At 32.0% G+C, this 22049-nt stretch overlaps 3 protein-coding genes across 3 annotated transcripts; 2 read left to right on the top strand and 1 right to left on the bottom strand.

Annotated features, from left to right (window-relative positions):
- Positions 1–46: 46 nt before the first annotated feature.
- On the bottom strand, positions 47–2794 carry LOC130668613 (26S proteasome non-ATPase regulatory subunit 5). Its single transcript, XM_057470968.1, has 2 exons — positions 2382–2794; positions 47–1536 (listed from the first exon to the last, which is right to left on the bottom strand). The coding sequence occupies exons 1-2, from the start codon at positions 2567–2569 to the stop codon at positions 207–209; spliced, it is 1518 nt and encodes a 505-aa protein (XP_057326951.1). The 5' UTR covers positions 2570–2794; the 3' UTR covers positions 47–206.
- Positions 2795–2866: 72 nt separating this feature from the next.
- LOC130668610 (dyslexia-associated protein KIAA0319-like protein) lies at positions 2867–9526 on the top strand. Its single transcript, XM_057470964.1, has 3 exons — positions 2867–3205; positions 3477–3837; positions 5692–9526. Exon 3 carries the CDS (start codon positions 5700–5702, stop codon positions 8577–8579), a length of 2880 nt encoding a protein of 959 aa, XP_057326947.1. The 5' UTR covers positions 2867–3205; positions 3477–3837; positions 5692–5699; the 3' UTR covers positions 8580–9526.
- A 1068-nt stretch (positions 9527–10594) lies between these two features.
- Positions 10595–20819, top strand: LOC130668609 (small subunit processome component 20 homolog). Its single transcript, XM_057470963.1, has 4 exons — positions 10595–10861; positions 11522–19486; positions 20234–20506; positions 20589–20819. Exons 1-4 carry the CDS (start codon positions 10817–10819, stop codon positions 20733–20735), a joined length of 8430 nt encoding a protein of 2809 aa, XP_057326946.1. The 5' UTR covers positions 10595–10816; the 3' UTR covers positions 20736–20819.
- The last annotated feature ends 1230 nt before the right edge of the window (positions 20820–22049 follow it).

Here is a 22049-nt window from a genome sequence, read left to right as displayed (position 1 = left end):
TATTTTCATATATATTTACTTTCTTTTTTTTACAATGTGATTTATTTATAAAATTTAATAATAGTTATTATAATGAAAAAAAGTAATGAACAAATAAAACACATTTACACACATCCTTGTTTCTTAATAACCCCAGGATAATTATAAATAAAATGTGTCAAGATAATTATAAGTGAAAAATATTTATTATTATATTAGTTAATTTATTATGATGCATTTCCCTCAACAGCAACATCCACTTCTGGATCAACATGAAACGGTCCTTCGCTTATAAATTTCTGTATCTGCTGCATTGTCGCGCTGTCCAGTGAATCAGAGCCAACAAGACACTTAATGATTTCATATTTAACTTCTTTACATTCTTTGAATGCTTCTGAACTTCTGTTCAATAAAAATTCAATGAGACCTGGGTAAGTCCCAATGTAATGTTGTCCCCACGGATGAGATGCGATTTCCATAAGTACTTTCAAACTGGCTTGCTTAATATCAGGAAACGGTTGCTTACATAACTCGACAATTGTTTTCATTGGATCATCACCAAGAAAACCAAACCAGGATTTAATTAAAGAACTGATACGATTATTTTGTTTTGACTGATCGACATGTAAAATCAGCGATAAATTTTCTAGCCCACGTAATCTTACTTCCGAAGGCATTTTATTAATAATCACATTAATTTTATTCATCGCTGATTCCATGGGTTTACCTAAATTTTGCAGTGCGTATTTACCGTCAATCGTAGACGCTACGTAACCCAGAGTGTCTAGAGCATTCATCAGCAAAATCATGTCGTCTGTCGTTTCAATTAATTCAAATAATGAATAAACGACATTAGGATACTTGGCAAATATTTCGTCAGGCCGACTCTTGGCTACGCTACCAAAAAATTTCATCAGACCAGGGATCAAGAGATTTGACAGGACGTTCTCATCGGGGTTGGATATTTTTTTGTTTAGATCGTTCAATATTCCACGCTGCTCGAGGTAATTTAAACCCTCGTCATAAGTCGCTAGGTCTGTTAATGCCTCGAGAGCATTCAGCTGAAGCAGAACGTCATCGCTCGAGAGGATGTTGATCAGACTGTCAAGTAAACCGGAGTTGATGGACGCATCCAGACACTCTTTGGAGGACTTTGCGATGTCAACGATAACTTCGTAGACTCTGAAACTTATCTCGTCGTTTCTCGAAACTAATTTAGCGATAGTACGTAATAATGTTCCGCTGTAAAGTGCTTTAGCACCGGCTACGTTACTACCAACCTTTTTAATAACGTCCATGGCCAGCTTGGCGACTCCAATGTCTTCATCTCCAATTCGCTGGACGATAATATTCAGCAGATTTGTGTCGGCGATCAGCTTTGATGGGTTTTCGGTTGCTATTTTCTTCAGTTCGGTCAAAATAAGATTTTTTACTGATGATTCCTGGTGAGACAGGTGTTCCATCAGCTCTGCTGGGTGACGTTGATAGATTTCACCAGGTTCAAGGGCGCTGAACAGTGTCATACAAATGCTACAAACTCGGTCAGGTATTTCTTTGCTGAAAAAATTGAAATTTATAAAATATAAGACAATTTTATTTATTAATGAGTGTAAACGTAGCAGACATACGACAATTTTTTAATTACGTATAAAAAAATTAATTAATTACAATAATAAAATTAAAAAAAAATGCTTGTACTGAATTTCGAATTTTCTAAACATGCATTTTTAAATTTTTAATTTAACCGAAGTTAGCCGACGTTTAATAATTTTTGAATTCTTGTCAAACCGCTAAATTATAAAAAAAAAATTATTTCAAAAAATTGCACCTGTAGTTTTTTAAATTTTCTACATGTGCATATTTTTAGTTTTTTAAAAATAAAATTATTAAATAAAAAATCCGAAAATTTTTAACTGTCTGCTGACTTCAATGTCACTGAAGTTATCTGACGTTTAATAATTTTTGAATTCTTGTCAAACCGCTAAATTATGAAAAAAAAATTATTTCAAAAAATTGCACCTATAGTTTTTTTAATTTTCAACATATGCATATTTTTGATTTTTTTTTTTTTTAATTGATTCGTTCTAAAAAAGAAACCAAAAATTTTGAATTGTCTACGAACTTTAAGATCATCAGTTTCAAAATGATCTTAAAATTAACAGACAATTGACAACTTTCGGATTTTTTTCCAACAACTCAATGACAAAAAAACAAAACTAAAAATAAAAAACACACGTAGAAAATTTTAAAAACCATTGGTGGAATTTATTCAAATATTTTTTTTTGTAATCTATCGGTTTGAAACAAATTCAAAAATTATTAAACGTCAGAAAACTTCAGTATCATAACTTCAGGATCATTTTAATTTTCAAAATTAGTAATTACCAGTAAATAAACATTACCTTTCATGGTTCGAGGTTAGCTGGCAAAAAAGCCGGGAATAATCTAAATTAGTCGCGACATTTTTCAATTCCAATGATGTCAAACTTTTTAATTTAATATCAATAGCCTCCAATTCATCTTTCAAATCATTTTCATTATTAATGTCACTTAAATAAACTATTTTTCTTTCAAACCACTCTGATGCCATGATTACATTCACTTTTGTTTTTTTTTCGCTTCAAAAATGCGATTTCATTGTTTACGTCTAGAATTTTCGCCAATCAAATTTTTTAAAAAAATTAACTGTCAGTGTCACTGAGTAATTACAAAATAATTAAAAATGAATATTTAATTTTCAAATTTACGCCGCTAATTATTCAAATAATTTATTTATCAATTAATAACAATAATAAAAACAACTTTGAATATCAACAAAAAAACTGCTGTCATCTAGCGGCGATAAATAAAAACTTTTCTCCAGTTTTCTAATAAAAAAAAAAAAATACAATTGTTATGTACACATTAGACATTAAAAATATGTATTATTGATTAACAAATAATGGATAAATTATAAGAATAATAAATAATTAATTGTTTTTCCGTGCACAAGAGTTAAAAATAAAAGAAAAAAAAATGTGAAGCAAATAAATAAAATTTTTTTAAATGACAGTTTATCAATGACAGCTGTCTAAAATACACGTGCTAATTACGCAATTTACTCATTAATCATCAAGTTAAATAAATAAATTATGCGCTAAATATTTATTGTAATGCAAATGTTGCTACTGATGATGAGCGTAAATGCTGCTGACAATTTTCAAATTTTTAAATAAACAAATAAAATGTAAGTACAATAAAAATTTAAAAATTCGTACTTAGATAATTGAAAAATCAGTACGCGCATTTTTTAAATTTTATTTTGTTTAATTTATTTAATTATTTATTCAAAATTTATAAACTCGCATGTCTCCACATGCAGACTCATTACTGATGATGATGATGGTGATTATTTTTAATTAAATACTTAAATAAAATAAAAATAATATTTATTGATAAGAACGTATCAGCTGGCAAAGGCTTATCGTCTTTATTATATATATTTTTTTTTATTCCAGCGGTCATGTGTATTCCGCTTTGCTCCAGGAAGTATGCTAATTACCCGTATATGTCTGTTGCTTTGTGATAACGATATCTCATTCGTCTAATTTATATGTTAAGCAGCTTTATTTCTTCAAGCGACGCATTTGCACACATTTTTAGTCACTGTCAGTTGAGAGTGAGTGCCAGTGGATTTAAAAGAAACAAAATAATAATACATAAATATATAAGTATATAAATGAGTAATAAATAAATCTATTGAACGTAGGCAGAAATTAAAAAGACATTTGTGCCAGTATCATATTATCAGTTGCTCTGCAGACTTAAAATTTTATACGTAGATATATTTTTTTAAATTTTATTCTTTTGAATTTACCGGTAAGTTAAATAAATAAATAGACTGCTAGTCCTCCGCTAATCGTATTAATTAGATGAATATTAATGTAGTTAATTATCAATTTTTTAAAGTTTAGAATAAATAAATAAAATGTAAGAGACTCAGTACCCGATCGCTCATGTATTTCTATATTTATATTTAATAAATTTTACTAATTATAGTGGCGTGTTCAGAAATTAACTCTGGAAGAGAAAGATATAACTTCTGCGTTCATAAATATTAGCTGGTTAAACCGGGAACAATTCGAGTACCATAATGCGTTCATAAACTCTGCGGAGAAGGTAAATGCAGTATCTGCCCCAGGGGCGTGTTCAGAAATTCACTCTGAAGATGAAAAATGACTTATTCAGGTGATTAATACCTTTGTAATGTCGAATAGTTAACTCTGGTTTGACCAGAGGATACCCTCGTGGCGATATTGATCAATTCTGGAGCAAATCTTGAGCTAGTCATGGAGAATACACACGGAGAAAAATGTTGGCTTAAAACCTTCCAATTTTTATTATGCTGTCGACTAAACTTGAAACAGGAAGTGAAGCATCCAAAAATTTATTATGCTCTTATAAAAAATTATTGTACCGTATCACAATTATTGTAATGTGTGAAAATAATTGTTGTTAAAGCTTATCGATAAGTTTCTCGCCCGTAGTAAGTGTTGTGATACAGAATAATAATTTTTCGTATGAACACAATAATTTTTTGGATGCTTCCCTTCCTGTTTCAAGTTTGGTCGACAGCATAATAAAAATTGGTAGATTTCGAGCCAACATTTTTCTCCGTGCAGCGAAATAAGTCTACATATACTGAGATTTCAAGATCTTGACTAAGATATTTACTGGGGTATATGTCTGAACGCTAAAATTAAATATTTCTCTTCCAGTGTATTTCTGAACACGCCCCTGGTATTCTTTCGTTTCTCTAGTTTTAATTAAACCCTGTGACTTTCATTGACTAATCATCTGCTTAGATATTTATTAATCTCCAGAGTGTTTTTCTGAACGCCCTAGATATACAAATACATGGAGTGATCAGGTACTAAGTCTTTTACCTTAGAATAAAAATAAAAAAATGCGTATTTAGATAATTGAAAAATCAATACGCGTATTTTTAAAAATTTCATTATTTCAATTTATAAACTGGCTCATGTCTGCTACATTTACATTCATATGAATGATAAATATTTATTCGTCCTAGGGTAGAGGTACCATTTGTGGCCACTGCTCCATTTTTGGACATTGGATACTTTATTTTAATTAATGAAAAAATGTAAAATGAAATTACCATTTTAATAGCGGGTTAAAAGTATCTTTGAATACATTTTAAAAATTAATTTTGTCATTGCGTCTTTTACAAAATATTTTATTAAAATTTTTCAAGTGTCCAAAACTGGCCCTAAAGTGGCGAAAAACGGTACCTCTACCCTATAGTTGGGCAATGAATTAAAAATTAAAAAAATAACTTTTATAATTTTTTAACGGCCGTAAATATTTATAATCGGAGCATGAATTTTTTTTCTGTCCAATAATCGGACGATTAATTTATTTCATTAGTCCAATAATTTGGAAACTAAAATTTTATTCTATCATTTGAAAATAGTAGTCAACTTATTCCCCTACCTGTTAAAAAATCATAAAAGTTATTTTTGAAATTTTAAATTCATTGTCATAATATCTGATGAATAAAATGAATTAATCGTCTGACGACAGGACTAATAAATAAAATATTTATCATCAATACAATTAGCGGAGGTTTAGACCCACAGAAATAAGTTATATTTATAAAAAACATTAATTAAAAAAATAACTCACTAATAAACGTACTGTCATTTGTTTCAGATTATAAAATGATATTTAATATCCAATTGTTTTTATTTTTTATTATTTTATTTAATATTTGTAATGGAGATTATACAGCAGACTATTGGACAAATCAATGGCAATGGCAGACAATATGCCCGGATTTATACCCACATACATTCAAAAGTTTTACACCAAGAGGTAACATGACTTACGGTAATTACACGAGGGTGCAGCATGTAACAGGAATAAAACAGTGCGCATTATCATGCTGCACAGCACCAACATGTAATGTCGTGCTTGTCTTCAATTCAACGTGTTATCATGTGCAATGCAGAGAATCAGATAAATGTGCGCCTTTGTATCGCCAAGAGTTTGCTAATTTAGTGGACCCGCCGAGTATGGTCTTGGTGAAGCCAGTAGAGAATGACATCACGTGGAACGAAGTACTTGGTCAGATTTATGAAACAAATCCACTATTGATTGACGCAGTATCTAATCGCGATAGCAATATGATGTCAGGTATCAGTTGTATGGACAATAATGACTGTCAAGATAATCAAGTCTGCGTTAAACACACAACTGATGATGATAAACCCGGTGACGTTGGCGTTTGCGAAGAGATACAAAGTGATTTTGTGGTTGATTCGGATGTCAAGTCTAGTAAAAAAAATTCAGTTAACATGGAGATGGATACCAAGCCGGTGTTAAAAAAACAACTTGTGGTATCAGCGGTTTCGAAGGAAGTTCGTCTACCTGATAATCAAGTGACTCTATCAGCATTTACGGTCCCAGCTGAGCAAGGTAACGAACATTACAATTATGCTTGGAGTTTGTTGAGCCAACCGGAAGGACACACGGGAACTATGACTGACCAAAATCTACCGACAGTAAAACTAAGTAATTTATCTGAGGGATTGTATAAATTCCGTGTGGTGGTGACGAGTTTGAATGCTTATGGAGAAGCTTATGCTAATGTCAGTGTGCTGCCGCCTAAACGTATAAACAAACCACCGATAGCTATAATTTCTCCAAGTTCACAGATTGTCAAGTTACCAAACACTGGAGCTGTGCTAGACGGCTCGTCGAGTACCGATGACGATAATGTTATTTCCTATCACTGGGAACTGCAGCAGGGGCCTATAGGCTATCAGCCAAATCTTGTTGATACTCCAACACTGCAGCTGGATAATCTTATCGCTGGAAATTATACATTTAAATTGACTGTACAGGACTCGGATCACGTTACAAATTTTACTACTGCAAATATAACGGTACTTAAGTTGATAGATTATCCTCCGAGTGCGAACGCTGGTCAGGATATCATCATTTATTTGCCACAGAACACGATAACATTGAATGGAAATCTCAGCACTGATGACCATGGGATCGCGAGCTGGGAATGGACCAAAAGCCCGTCAGATCAAAACAAAGCCGTTGATATGCAGAATACCAGGACACCGTACTTGCAACTGTCTAATTTGGAGGAAGGAATGTATACTTTTGTTTTAAAAGTAACTGATGACTCGGATCAATACTCAACCGCGGAAGTTCATGTGTTCGTTAAGCCACCGACAAATAAACCGCCAAAAGCTGACGCTGGTAAAGACATAACTGTAGCGTTGCCGCAAACTAGAGTTAAACTTGACGGTAACAGTAGTAAGGATGATATCAAAATAGTATCTTATCACTGGGAACAATTATCGGGTCCTAATAAAGCTGAAATTTCAGCTGCTAATAAGTCAGTAACTGATGCTGCTAAATTAACCAAAGGAATTTATGTTTTTAAATTGACGGTAATTGACGATAATGGCAACAAAGATTCTGATACTGTCAAGGTTGAAGTCACGCAGAATAAAAACGCACCACCAAAAGCCAACGCAGGTGGTGACCAAGTTGTCGTAGCTCCTGTGAGCGCTTTGATAATTAACGGGTCTCAGTCAACAGATGATTTAAAAATAACCCAGTGGTTGTGGACAAGAGATCCAAGCAGTTTGGCTATTGGTAAATTAATTGACGGCACCAATCACTCGCCAATTTTGATGGTAACTGATGTTGTCCCTGGAAGATATGTATTCAAATTAAAAGTTTCTGATGATCAAGGACTAAGTAGCGAAGACACTGTATCAGTTATCGTTAAATCAGACCCTCAGTTACTGCATCTCGTTGAACTGACTTTGAATATCGGAGCGCATTTACTGACGGAGTCACAGAAAAATTCACTGGTAGTTAAATTGCAGATGTTGCTGCGAGACGAGGCCTCTATTGTAGTACGAGATTTGAAACCTGAACCTCACACTGGACGCGCGTGCTTGATATTTTACGTTGAGCGTAAGGACAAAAAAGTGTCGATGACTGGCCGTGAGGTGGTCGACAGATTGAAAGAAAAGTTCAAGCAGGACTCGGGACTTCTGCAGCTCTCGGTGACGTCAATCGATACTGTTATCTGTCAAAATAATTGCTCGGGTCATGGAGTCTGCGATGAGGAGTCACGGCAGTGTCTGTGCGAAGCATTTTGGATGCAGAATTTGTTACAGAAATATTTTGGCAACGGGGAATCCAATTGTGAGTGGAGTATTTTGTATGTCATCATAGCCCTGCTGTCACTTGTGGTATTTTGGATTGGTTTTATTTGGAGTATTATTTGTCTGTGTCAAAGAATTTGTGGCGGTAAAAGTCGCACGAGGTTTAAAAAAAAATCAACGCGTTACTCGTTACTTCAACCGCATCTTGCTGATGATGATGACAGCGGCGGAGCATTTTTACGACAGAAAATGGCCATCTCTGAATCCGATACTGAGTCTGATGATGTTCTATTCGAACATCGGAGATTTAATAATAAAAATAATTATGAGCATAACATTAGAATAAATAACAGCAAACCACGAAACGGATTCGTAAAATCAAATTCGAAAATTAAAACATGAAATAAAATAAAATATTTATTGTCACATTTATTTCTTTTCGTATGATAAACTATAACAGAAATTTTTCTAATAAATGATATATTTAGTATATATTATAAATATATATATATTCATTTATATAGCTTTATATTTTTAAAATAAGAAACGATGCACATATTTTTCCTGTAAAAGTATAAAGAAAAACTACCTAGTCTTCTGTGTGGCTGTTAAACAAAAACAAATACCAATGTATGATATAAATTATTAAATAATCAATTTATATAAATATAAAATATTCTCTGGATATATTGTGTATAAATATAAATATAATTACTTATTAATTTTATTTTTTCAGCGGAGTCTGTAAGTTTTCATTAGAAAAGTGAAATTTAGAAGGCTTCTAGGCAGCGAACAGAAGAAAAATAAAAAAATAATTTTTAAAGAAATGAAAATGATCCTGAAGTTAGCAGACAATTTATAAATTTTGAATTTTTCAACAAATCATTTACAAAAATAAAAAAACTAAAAATATGCACGTGTAGAAAATTTAAAAAACTATAGATGCAATTTTTTTTTATGATTTATCGTTTCGAAAAAAACAATTAGATGTCGGTTAACTTCAGTATCATAAATAAAAATGAGTCTGAGTGTAGCAGACATGAGACAATTTATAAATTTTAAATAATGAAATTTAAAAAAATTCGCGCGCTGATTTTTCGTTTATCTAAAGACGCACTTTAATTTTTTGATCTTCTTACATTTTATTTATTCATTCCAAAATTTAAAAATTTCCACTTGTCAGTTACATTCACACTCATTAATAAAAATATTTAATTTAAAAATCATAATGAAAGAGCAGAAATCGAATTTGTACCTGAGAGAATTTTTTTCAGTGCATGTATTAAGTTTAGAAAAAATTCTGGTTTATTATTAAAAGTACCGCTGAATAATAATGAATTTATAAATAAAATTTATTTTGTTGTCATTTAAAATATCGTAATACTTTTTTCTTTACTCATAATCAGGGTACGGAAGTTTGTGCTCAATAATAAGAATAAAAGAAAAAAATTCGTACAAATTTCTCAAAGAAGTTTCTAAAAGATATATTCAAATGTCGAGTGTCATTAAAGCTGTCGAAATTAAGGCTTTGAAAAAAATATGTCAGTAAGATAATCAGCGAGATAATTAGCAAGACCATCAGCAAGACAATTGTCTTGCTCGTTGTCTTACTGGCGGTCATGCTGGTGGTCTTGCTAATTATCTTGCTGATTGTCTTATTGACATATTTTTTTCACAACCTCAATTTCAAAATTCTTTTACGGCATTCGATATTTGAATATATCTTTTAATTTAAATCACGTGAATTTGTTCGCTAATCGCGATCGTAATTTTTATATAGAGAAGTTTGGGCGAATTCTTTCCTTTTATTCTTATTGTTAAGGCTGGGCCGTACTAAACGAATTTTTGAATTTTACTTTTCTTTTAATTTATTAATCAAATGTTATTACAGAAATTGTTATAGCTTCCGAAAAAATGTGAAAGACAAACTTTTTCGGAAGGTTTTCATCATTCGAGTGACGTAATTATCCAAAATGTAATTAGAAAAGTAAAATTCGAAAATTCGTTTAGTACTGCCGACCCTTAAGCACAAACTTCTGTACCCTGCTCATAATTGATAGTGATCCTGAAGTTGGTAGACAATTAACAATTTTGTGAATTTTTTTTCAACAAATCAATTAAAAAAAAATCCAAAAATATGCCCATTTAGAAAATTTTAAAAACTATGAGTGCACATTTTTTTTAAATAATTTTTTTTTGTTTTATTTAAAAAAAGAAAAAAAAAGTTTTTGGTATCAGAATTGAAATTTAAATAATTTTCGACACTGACAGTTCGAATTTAATCTTCGGCTACGCTCGTAAATTGTCGGATATTCTCGACAATCTTCGGCTTTGCTTTCGGAGTAACGCAAAACTCGAACTCTTTGATTCATAAAAATAAAACATAACTCAAATAAATACCCACGTGTTCAGTCTTAAACATTTTGTTCATCAATGTGGATATTAAATAAAGTTTTTACAAATAATAAACCATAAAATTTAAATATATATAAAATATTATTTTAAATATTTTTATACCGTAAAAATATCAAGTGTATTTTATTTAAACAATAAGTCATATATTAAATATTTAAGGTTTTGTACTTAACCTTAAAGTTTATTTTTAAAATTAATGAATTTTAAAAATTTAAATCGCTAAAATGAAAAATAAACCACTTCGTCATAAAGAATCCAATAGATTTAAGGTAATTATTATTTTAATTTATATTTGTAATTTATATGTGGATATATTTCAATTACCATCAAAATATTGATGACTTTAAAGTTCTGGTAAAAAAAAAATTAATTACTAAATAATTAAAAAAAAAAATTCAATTATTAAATTTATTATTTTGTAAAATTACAAAAATTAATAAGAAAATTCATGATCCTGAAGTTGACAATAAAAAATTTTCGAATTTTTTTTTGGATCAATTCAATTACAAAAAAAATTTGAAAATGTGCACTAGTAGAAAATTAAAAATACTACAAGTGAAATTTTTGAAAAAAATTCAAAAATTATCAAACGTCGGCTAACTTCTGTACTATCAAAATTTCTGAGTCACGTTTTAAAATTTTTTCATGATCTTGAAGTTGACAGACAATTAATAATTTTTGAATTTTTTTTCTACTATTTAATTACAAAAAAAAAATGCACATGTAGAAAATTTAAAAATCTGTAAGTGCCATTACTTTAAATATTTTTTTTTTATTGTGTATAGTTCTTAAAAAAATCCAAAAATTATTAGACGTCGGTCAAATTCAGTATCATAATTTTTTCTTGCTCATAAAAAATGAAATCTTATCAGGAATAAGATAAAAATATTTAATCAAATAAATTTATAATTTTAAATATTTTTTTTTAGTTCAAAAGATTCGGTGACCGAATATCGGAGATCGACATCGATGTTTTTCATCGAATAGTTCACAAAAATGAAGAAAGTTCTGACGACGAAGAAGAATTAGTGACCATCTTCCACAAGACGTTGGTAAAATGGAACGTATTGAATTTAACAGAAGGCTATACAAATTTCCGCAAGGAAGTAAAACATATTGTGACACTTCCTCAGTTACTGCACCACAAGCACCAGGTAATGGAGTCTTTAAAAAAATATTTAAAAATGAAAGACGTAGCGTTTCTCCAGCCAGTTTTAGAAATGGTCGTCGCAGCAGCAAGAGATCTGCAGCGCGATTTCTACGAATTTTTTCCCGATTTCCTTACCCTCATCATCGACTTACTCAATACCAAGGATCCAGATGTCTTGGAGTATGCGTTTACCAGCCTAGCATATCTATTTAAATTTATGTGGGTATATTTCATCAGAAATATCGACACAACCTTCGAGATTTTACTGCCATTATTAGTCGACACTAAGCCAGTATACATAAATAATTTTGCCGCCGAAAGTTTTGCTTTCGTCGCTCGTAAAATAACCGGTCAAGATCAGAACTCATTTTTAAATCTTCTATTCAATGCCTTGGAGCGAAATCCTCATGGTGTAAAAGGTTGCGGTAAATTATTATTTGAAGTCATCTCAGGTGTCCCAGGAAAGTTCCATTCCTGCGCTGAAAAAATGATCAATCTCTACTTTAAAACTTTAACTGATGATAAAATTGATCCAAAACTAGCATTTGATGTTTTGTCGGAAATATTTATGTGTATAAATAATTCTATAAGTCCGAATCACAGCCAAGTTTTATGGGATGTCATTTTCAAAACACTCGACCAAAATTTATCAGAAGAAAATGATAAAAGTGGTAGAATTTTAATACCTGTAGCGCAATTGATTCGTATAATTTTGAATCATAAAGGCGGGAGAATGTTATCAAGTCCAGCATCATTGTCATCGTTGATCACCAGAGGAATTTCTATTTACGAAAATAAAAGCGATTTAATACTTATGGAATTTATTGAAATGTCTGTGTCTATTTTACTGGCAGATAATATCAAATTATCTCAAGAAACTTCATACGAATTGATTTCGAAACTATTGTCCATAAGTAAAAAATCTATTTTGAAAGAAATTATCGAAAAACTTATCAGTCATTCGTCATTTGAAACGCAGGTTCTTTCCATGGCGACTCAACGAAGTGTTTTAAGAAGAGATTTTAATGATGGAGATTTAAATTTGTTTGCTAAAATTGTTTTAAAAAGAGCGCCGCCGATGCTCAATGGGATCAATATCGACAAATGGAGGAAAATAAATCTAGATCTTCGTACTTTTCCTAATGATACTGTTACATATTTAGTAGAAATGCTGAAAAAATGGGAAGATGAAGATAAAATTATATGCGAAGATTCGTTAAAAGTCATCACCATTTTACCTCATGTTAATATTTCACTACACCATCAGTTAGTTGAAGCAATAAAACAAACTTTTGCTTCCATGTTTTTGAAATTAATTGAAATGGAAGTCGATGAGGACATTTTATCAACTGATGAAACGGAAAAAAGAACTTTCGCTTTTTTATTAACTCTCGAGTCTATTATTCGCTTACTGAATGAAGATGATCTTCATCAAGTCTTCGAAGAGTCCAAAGTAGATTTCAAAAATTTAATTTCCCGGTATTCAAATAATTCGAATATTTTGAATGCAGTAGATTTATTTTACTCCCGCATTTCTTCTACGAAATATAAAGACAAGTATATAAATGTTGAAACATTTGATTTTTTTAACGCGCACTTGGCAAGAAGACTCGCGTCTCCATACCGACATGTCCGGCTGTCTATTTGTCACTTTTATTATTTATTTAAAGACCTCAATATTTGCAATAACAGTAATGAAGATTTTAACAACGTCCTGGAACTTCTGTTCATGGCTGAAAGTATCGAAGTCTCTGTCCAAAGTTACCGTGAACGGTTGACTCATTTGCAGGCTCTATCATTTGGATCGCGCAGTTTAATTCACTTTGAAAAAAAATATTATCAGCTCCCGTTATATTTTTTGCTTGGAAATTTATTCATTAATTTTTCTTTACTATGGGATCCAGTTTGCAAAATCATTGCAACTTATGCTAACGAAAAGTGCGCGGACTTCTGGCCGATTTTTGTGGGAGAGCTGCAAGAAAATAATAATAAAAAATCTAGCATTTGCAGTGCCGGAGATTTATTTAAATGCGATATCCTCAATGAGTTATCGAAGTCGTTGATAATAAATGACAAGCCCGATTACGATAATTATAAAAGTTTACTCTGGAATTGTATGAACGAGTTTCCGGAATATTGCGAGATGAAAAATCGTGATTTGACGCCATTGTTTATTAATTTTGTTGAGAATAATTTTTTTACTACGGACTCCGAGACCGCCAAGTCGTTTAGTATTGAGAAGAAAATAAAAGATCTGGAAATTATACAAGAAATCGAAGAAGATGATGATGAAGATGATAAAGCACAAGATGAAGATGATAAAATAAAAGAAAAAGATAAAGAAAATGAAGACAAGTCAGTACAGAAAATAAAAGTGATAAAAATTGGAAAAACGTCAAACTTTAAATTACTGTTGGCTCAATTGAAATTATTTTCAAAAATGCACAACCCAAAATATTTGTACAGAGAACAAGAAATGTATCGCATTTACATGGATTTGTTGTTATCAAAAAATATGGAGCTGCAGAAAGCAATTCTGGACTGCATTTTTACTTACAAATTGAGTGAATTAATTCCTTACAAGAGTCACATCTACGGTTTGATCGACGAGAAAAATATACGGAATGAACTGGCGCGTTTTAAAATAATCGATGATGAAGAAACGAGCGAAACAATAAAGCCAGAGGAGCGCAAAGTTCTGATGCCGATACTTATGAGAATTATTTACGCTAAAATGGTGACTCGTGGAACCGGAAGAGCCGCTGGAGCTGCAGGTGGTTCGGCGAGAAGAAAAATAATAGTACGATTTTTGATGGGAGTCAAAGAAGAAGAGATGATGCTGTTCGCAGAAATGGCTTGTAAACCTTTTGAAAGGTATCAAATAAATTTCTTTGCTGACAATCAGTTTACGGACATAAGAAATTTGACGACAAACATTTCGAAAAATTTGGATCTGTCCAATATCATTCCGCCGAAACGTTTGAGGAGCGCCATTAATTTATTGTCAATTATGATCGAAGAGTTTGGAGCCAAAATGTCGAAAAATTTACTCCCCAGACTTCTCGCAATTCTTCTTTGCGCACTTGCACAAATAAAAGGTATTCTAGACCGCTCGGAAAACGTTCTTTCGGGATTTTTATCGATCATAAAAGAACTTAGGAACACTTGCATTGGAATTCTCGCAAGATTTTTTGAACATTTTGAAAATTACGACTGGTCTCAATCAGAACTAGACGCTTTGTTTGATGTTGCAGTTTTTCCTTGGCTAGAAAAGTTTCCAACTGAAGGTATTCACAGTCCAACAGTTCTTCTGAAACTTTTTTCAGCTTGGTGCAACAATTCAAGGTATTACTGTCTTCTTATAAAACATAAAGATGAGGATAAAAATATAACATGTCTGCCTTTTATCATAAAACTTCTCCTGGGAGAAAAAACTCATTACTCTGTAACAAATACAATTCTCGAAATGATAAATTATCTTTTAACGCTGCAAGATTACGAAAAAATGGAGACTGATGAGTCTGAAAAAATGCCTTGTGTTCCTCTTCAGCCGAAAAATATTTTACAAGTAAACCCAGAAGCTGTTTTGCCTGAAAAATTTCTCAACTACGGATCCGCGATACTTTTGCCCCACGTTCCAGATATTTTGCAATTCATGAAACGGAAACTGCTGAAATCCAAAATGGGCGTGAAGAAAATCGAGGCTTCGATACTGTCAAGAATTTCCGAGTTGAATCTCAACCCCGAGACCTCGAGCGCTTTGATTTCATTACTGATTCCAATTTTGGTCAGACGCGCATCCAGAGGAGAATCTGATATAATAATAGAAGAACTTTTGACCACAATAATTAATCTACTGAAAAATGTCCACAAGCCTGAGGAACACACAAGATCTCTTTTGCCTCTGCTATTTCACATTTCGTCTCTCCCTCTCAGAAAAAGTTTGCTCGAGTTATTCCAAACGATAGCTTCGAATTCCACGAACACTGAAACCGTTTCCAAAGATATTTTACTACGAAATGTAAAACTTTTGATATCTTTGAATGCGATGGACCAGCGGTGGGTCGAACAAGCAGATTTTGAAAAGAGACTCGATGCGTTCCAACAAATAAACTCATTTATTTCTAGCGATGATACTGAAGTATCAAAAACTCTGACACTGGAATTCGGAATCGCTCTTCTGTACAACTGCTACTATTTTTTGAAGCACGAAACAGATTTGTCACTAAGAGACACATCAGGCCGGTGTTTAAATGACTTGGGAATAAAATTAATTACCATGTACAAGTCCAATAATGAAGACAGGATTTATTTGATTGAAGAAACGATTCTCAGTTTGATCAGAACCGGGATCAGAAGTAATAATGATACAGTAAAACTTCAGTCAATTTCATTCCTCGGTATTTTGTCCATGAATTGTTCAGATGCACATCCAGTCTTTCGTGATCTCAATTTACTTACAGACAAAAACGACCCAGAAGTTGATTTCTTCGAAAATCTCCAGCATCTTCAGTTACACAGAAGAGCGCGAGCTCTATTGAAATTTTGTACTGTATCAAAATCAATAACCAAAGTTCCAAGCATCAAAACATTAACGCAATTTATTTTCCCACTGGCATCTTCTTATCTTTGTAATGAAAAATTTATGGGTAAAAACAGTATCGTTGACGCTGCTATAGAAACTGTCGGTACTGTCTGCAGATTATTACCCTGGCATCAGTACTCAGTGATATTGAAATATTATTTAGATAAAATTCATCATGCTAACGAATTTCAGAGGCAGGTTATCAGGATAATTATTGCCATTTTAGATTCTTTTCATTACGATTTGTCTAAACTAAAGGATGCTGATAAAAATAGTGAGGATAGTAACGAAAAAGTAATCGATCCTCCATTAAAAGAAATTGAAAAAGTCGATACTGAAGACAGTAAAGAAGAAAATAAATTAGAAAATGACGAGGCAGAGGCAGAGGCAGAGGAACTATTGGATAGTGAACTGGCTAAAGAAGAAAATAAAGAAGAAATCATTGAAACTGTTGACTGTGTTATGGATAAACAGACGATGCTTTCCCAATCAGCTGCTAGAAAATTAGTTTTCGATATAAACAATACACTTTTACCACAGTTACACCGGTCAATACTCTCGAGAACTCAACACGAAATGAGCCACAAAGTCAACAGAAAGCGCAACGGCTTTGAAAAAGAAGACGAAGAATTAATGCGGGTGCCAATAGCTCTCGCTCTTGTAAAATTATTACAGAAATTACCGGGAATAATTCTCAATAAAAATCTTTCGGGTATTTTCATGAAAATTTGTACGTTTTTGAAATCGCGCTCGGATTCAGTGAGACGTTCGACCCGAGAAATACTTGAAAAAATAATGATAACATTGGGACCTGATTACTTGCATTATTTACTGAAAGAAATGAACTCTCTTTTGACAAAAGGTTTCCAGATTCACGTACTCGCGTATACGATTCACGCGGTTTTGAAGGCATTGAAGCCATACCTGCAATCTAATCATATGAATGACAACCTCCAGAGTGTACTAGAAGTTTGTAAAATAGATTTATTCGGCGTTAGCTCTGAAGAGAAAGACGTTAAGGCCATAACTAAGAATGTTTCTGAAGCTAAATCGACAAAGAGTAACGACATCCTCCGTATTCTTGGTGAGCATATCAGTGAATCTTGTCTTCTAGACCTCATTCAGCCTTTGAATAGAATCCTTTTTAATACACGCAGCCACAAAACTCTGATGAAAGTCGTGGACTCTCTAAATAATGTCGCCTTGGGTCTAGCAGACAACACTTTTATCAAAGACGATCAGATGCTGATATTCCTCTACGGGGTTGTCTCCAAAACTATACCCGGTTTGAATTCGAAATCTCATGATAAAAATGCTGACAAAAATAAACCAGACAAAATGCAAGTCGATAAGCCCGACTGCTACATAATTCAACCGCAGCCCAAATCACGGATGGGACTAAAAGCAGCGTCGAAGACATCAGCTGACGCAAATGACCACGTGATGATTGAATTCGCTCTGAAATTGCTTCACATTCTTTTGAAACGCGAAAAAATTTCCGGCGCGATGTTCAAAATTTATTTAGACCCATTCGTTCCAATAATCGCTGACTGTTTGAAGTCTCAACACGTGAAATTGAGTACTTTGTCACTTCAATGTCTCAATTGGATTTTGAAAATGGATTTAGAGTCAATTGACAATCACATGAAAGATATTTGTGAGTCTCTGTTTAGTATTCTTCATAAATATGGTTCCGCTGGATTGGGAAAAGGAGATAATTTTGACTTAGTAACAACGGCGTTCAAAACAATGTCAATTTTAGTGAGGGATATCAAAAACTTTGACATGACTCTCGATCAAGTAAAAGTTTTAGTTCTGTATGTAGAACAAGATCTTTATAATAACGATCGACAAGCGACAGCATTTAGTTTACTAAAAGCAATTATTGGAAGGAAGATAATGGTATCAGAAGTACACAAAGTAATTGAAAAAGTTGCTGATCTCAGTGTCATATCAGATTCTGCTTACATTCAGCAGCAATGCCGAGCGGTATTTTATAAATATCTTATGGAATATCCTCTTGGTAAAAAATTAGCGAAGCATTTGTCGTTTTATTTAGAGCAGTTGAGCTACGAATTGCAACCAGGACGCATCAGTGCTCTGGAAATGATTTACAATATCATCAATGGGTTTCCTGAAGACATTCTCATTCGTCAATCAGAGCTGATATTTTTAAAAGTTGGCGTTAGACTTGTCAATGATGAGGATCCAACCTGTCGTGAATTTGCTGCTAAATGTATTAAGGAATTAATCACTCGGGTTAATCATAACCAGCGGCTGAAATTATTTAATACTATTTTGCAATGGATGGAAGATGTCAATTTATTGCACAGGCGTCTTGCTGTTCAACTGTGTGGAATTTTTGTTAGTGTTGAGAAGGAATCATTTGAAGGACATTTAGAAGCAGTACTGCCGTTGATACTCAAACAATTCCGTGCTGATGATTCGGAAAATGGTGAAGAAGGAGGACGATTTGTACTGAAGAAGACTAGAAGAAATAATCAAGTTGATATTAAAGATTTGGAGAGAGTTAAAGATCATCTTGTTTTCCAAACTCTGCAGCTGACTTTGAAAATTTCGTCTTCTTGTCAAGTTTTTCTTAAATCAGACAAATATGCGGATAAGGTGCAAACTCTTGGTGAATACTCGCAATCATTTTTGGCGCATCCCCATTTGTGGGTCAGACTAGCTGCGATTCAGCAAATCGCATTTATTCTTGCTGCCATTGATGAAGAAAAATTGAATAAAATTATTCAGGAATCACAGGTTAATGTGGGGGTTAAAAAACCAAAAGTTAAAGATGGAGAAGAAGATGATGATGATGATAATGAGGATGATGATGAAGAAGAGGAGGAAGAGGAAGAAGAAGAAATGATTCAAGATGATAATAGAATAAAAGGATATATTTATTCAAATCCTATACAGACATTACGAAGTCTTAGTTTAGATTTAATTGCGCAATTACAGCCAGGAATAGAATTTGAAGAATTTTTGCTTCAAGTAGTGAAAAACTTAATTTTTATTGCTCGAGTAATTAAATCAATGCCTTGTGATAACGATACGGACAAAAGTAAAAATATTTCTATTTTTTGGTTATTGAAAAGGATACGAAAGTGTGTAAATGTTGAGGTTACGAAGACTCCTAAATCAACATTTTTGGTAAGAAATAATAAATTTATTACTTAATTTGAGGGGTATGCGAATTGGATTCGAATCGAACATCTATTAAATTTGAATTTCGAATCGAATAATTTGAATCTTTTTGTTATTAGATTATTTTCGGATTATTTGTAACTTTTCAAATTATTCGTCAATTTTAGAAGTATCCGAGTTTTTGAATTATTTGTAACTTTTTAAATCACTCGATTCGAATCGAGAAAGTTTTCGAAAATTAAATTTTTATTTAACGAAGAGTTTAGTTTTTAAAGAAACCAAAAATAATTTTTTCGTAGATTTGTGTGTAAGGTCTATTTAACTCGGACAAAAATTTGAATTTTTGGTAAAAATATTACAATTTTAAGTCGTTCAAATGAAAGTTTTTGAATAATTAGAAAAATGTGAAATTTCTAATTATTCGATTCAAAGTTCAAATCGAATAGTTCGATTCGATACGAATAATCCGTAAGTTCGAATGATAATAAAGTTAACCGACGTCTGATAATTTTTAGATGTTTTTTAAATCGGTAAATCATTGAAAAAAAAATTGCACTTATAGTTTTTTAAATTTTCTACTTGTGCATATTTTTATTTTTTTGTAATCGACTTGTTGAAAAAAAAGATCCGAAAATTGCTGATTGTCTGTAAACTTCAGGATCATAAATTCGAACTATTCGCACACCCTTAATTAATTTTGGCTTTAGATATTGTGATGTTTGTTTCAATTAACGTAAATTTATTTAATTACAGAGGACAGCGGTATTCAAATGGATTGGAGGTGTGGTAAGGACAATACCTATTGAGCCATTTTTGAAGCCTATGCTGTTTCAAATAATGTCTCCACTTGTAAGAGAAATGTTGACGACTGAAGAATCTAATGCACCATTGAGACAATTGTCTAAGGAAGTTGGAACTATGATTAAGAAAAACATCGGTGATGTAGAGTACGGGTTATTGCTGGGAAAAGTTCAACAGAAGTTGGAAATTAAAAAGGCTGAGCGAAAGAAAAATTACACGCAACAAGTAATTTTATTGGTCATATTTATCATACATAAATAAATTTATATATGTATTTATTTTTAATAATTATTTTTTTGTTTTTTAGTTTGTTGTTGATCCAGAGTCGGCGGCGAAACGTAAGATTTTGAGACAGCAAAAGAAAAAAGAAGCGAAGAAACGAAAAAATATAGAAATACGCGGAAAAAAATCGTATGGAAAAAAAAGAAAATTACAAAGTGAAGCGGATATGTAAATTGACTATGGTTTTTTTTATAATTTATGTATATAATTATTCTTATAAAGTATTTAATAAAAAGAGAGTGATTATGATTATGAATTCCTTGATCTGAGTAAAATTAATAACATCGTCGTCTGGTCTTGTAATTCAACTGATAGCTACAATGCGTAATTAAAGACTTAGGTTGGAATGGATAATTGAAGAGGAACAAGAAAATTGGGCGAGAAGCGAGTAATAGCAGCCGATTGGACTAACTGTTATGCAATTGTCGACTTGAGACCGAACTTTAAAAAATTAATACAAATTAAAAGTGTTATTTATTGTAACGGTATTCATTTTATGACTATTCGTTGTTACAGTAATAATTATAAATAACTGTCATGTGTAATTTATGTTTGTTGCTATCAATTTATCTAGACTAGTTGACATAAATTGTAGTACATGACAATGTTTGGATTTAAATCATCTTAGCTGTCATCATTAATGACCATTAGAGATTTAGGTCGTACACATTAATCAATTAACTGGAATTCCGGTCGGTAAATATCATAATTACAAAATAATTATAATGCCTTTAATACAAAACTACACAATATATAAGTATATATGTATATTAGACTGATTCAAAAAAATCGACTACATTTTTTTTCTAAAATCCCTATTAAGTAGTCGCAGGCAGGTAAAATAAGATGTCCGTTAAAATATGAGCTCTTAATATTAATATTTAGAGGCCACTCATCGCAATTTTCTATTTCCCATTTAAATAACATGAGAAAAAAAAATTTTAAGTTTAGAAATTTATACCTCGGCAATGGCTCATTGTACAGATAAGCTCAGGATATAAATTCGTAGAAAATTAAACGCTCTACAAAAAAGTCGGTTATCATTTATTGTTAAATTCATGTATTCAAAAGTTATTGGAGTTTGAAGTCATATTTATAGTAAATTTCGAAATCTTTCTACTTTCCGACGAAACTATCAGACTTACCACAAAATGTCATAAGAGTTTTTTGTAGACAATTTTATTCCCTATAAATTATCTCTGATAAAGTTTTTTAAAATTCCGGATTGTTTTCTAATTATTTACATTTTAATGTCAAGCTCTTGAAATCGATCAGAACACTACTTTTTTAACTTGACATTAAAATGATCTGAGCCTGTGGGTCTTTAAGATCAAAGACGTGAAAATTTTCATTTTTTATGCTCTCACGAATCTCTATAAAAGTAAACTTTCTGAAAAAAAATTTACGCCATTCATTTTCTCTTCTCGAAGCAAAAATTTGTCTGAAATTCGAGACTATAGATCTTTTGGTCCAAAAACGGAAGAAT

The sequence above is a fragment of the Microplitis mediator genome, chromosome 5, assembly GCF_029852145.1.
Source record: "Microplitis mediator isolate UGA2020A chromosome 5, iyMicMedi2.1, whole genome shotgun sequence".
Classification (NCBI taxonomy): domain Eukaryota; kingdom Metazoa; phylum Arthropoda; class Insecta; order Hymenoptera; family Braconidae; genus Microplitis; species Microplitis mediator.
This window is presented reverse-complemented; position numbering and strand designations above follow the sequence as displayed.

Coding starts and splice junctions, on each gene's coding strand:
- LOC130668609 (XM_057470963.1), top strand. CDS start 10,817: ATGAAAAATAAACCACTTCGTCATAAAGAATCCAATAGATTTAAG. Junction 19,487..20,233: donor CTCCTAAATCAACATTTTTG/GTAAGAAATAAT, acceptor ATTTAATTACAG/AGGACAGCGGTATTCAAATG. Junction 20,507..20,588: donor AGAAAAATTACACGCAACAA/GTAATTTTATTG, acceptor TTTGTTTTTTAG/TTTGTTGTTGATCCAGAGTC.
- LOC130668613 (XM_057470968.1), bottom strand. CDS start 2,569: ATGGCATCAGAGTGGTTTGAAAGAAAAATAGTTTATTTAAGTGACATT. Junction 1,537..2,381: donor CTAACCTCGAACCATGAAAG/GTAATGTTTATT, acceptor CAATTTTTTCAG/CAAAGAAATACCTGACCGAG.
- LOC130668610 (XM_057470964.1), top strand. CDS start 5,700: ATGATATTTAATATCCAATTGTTTTTATTTTTTATTATTTTATTTAAT.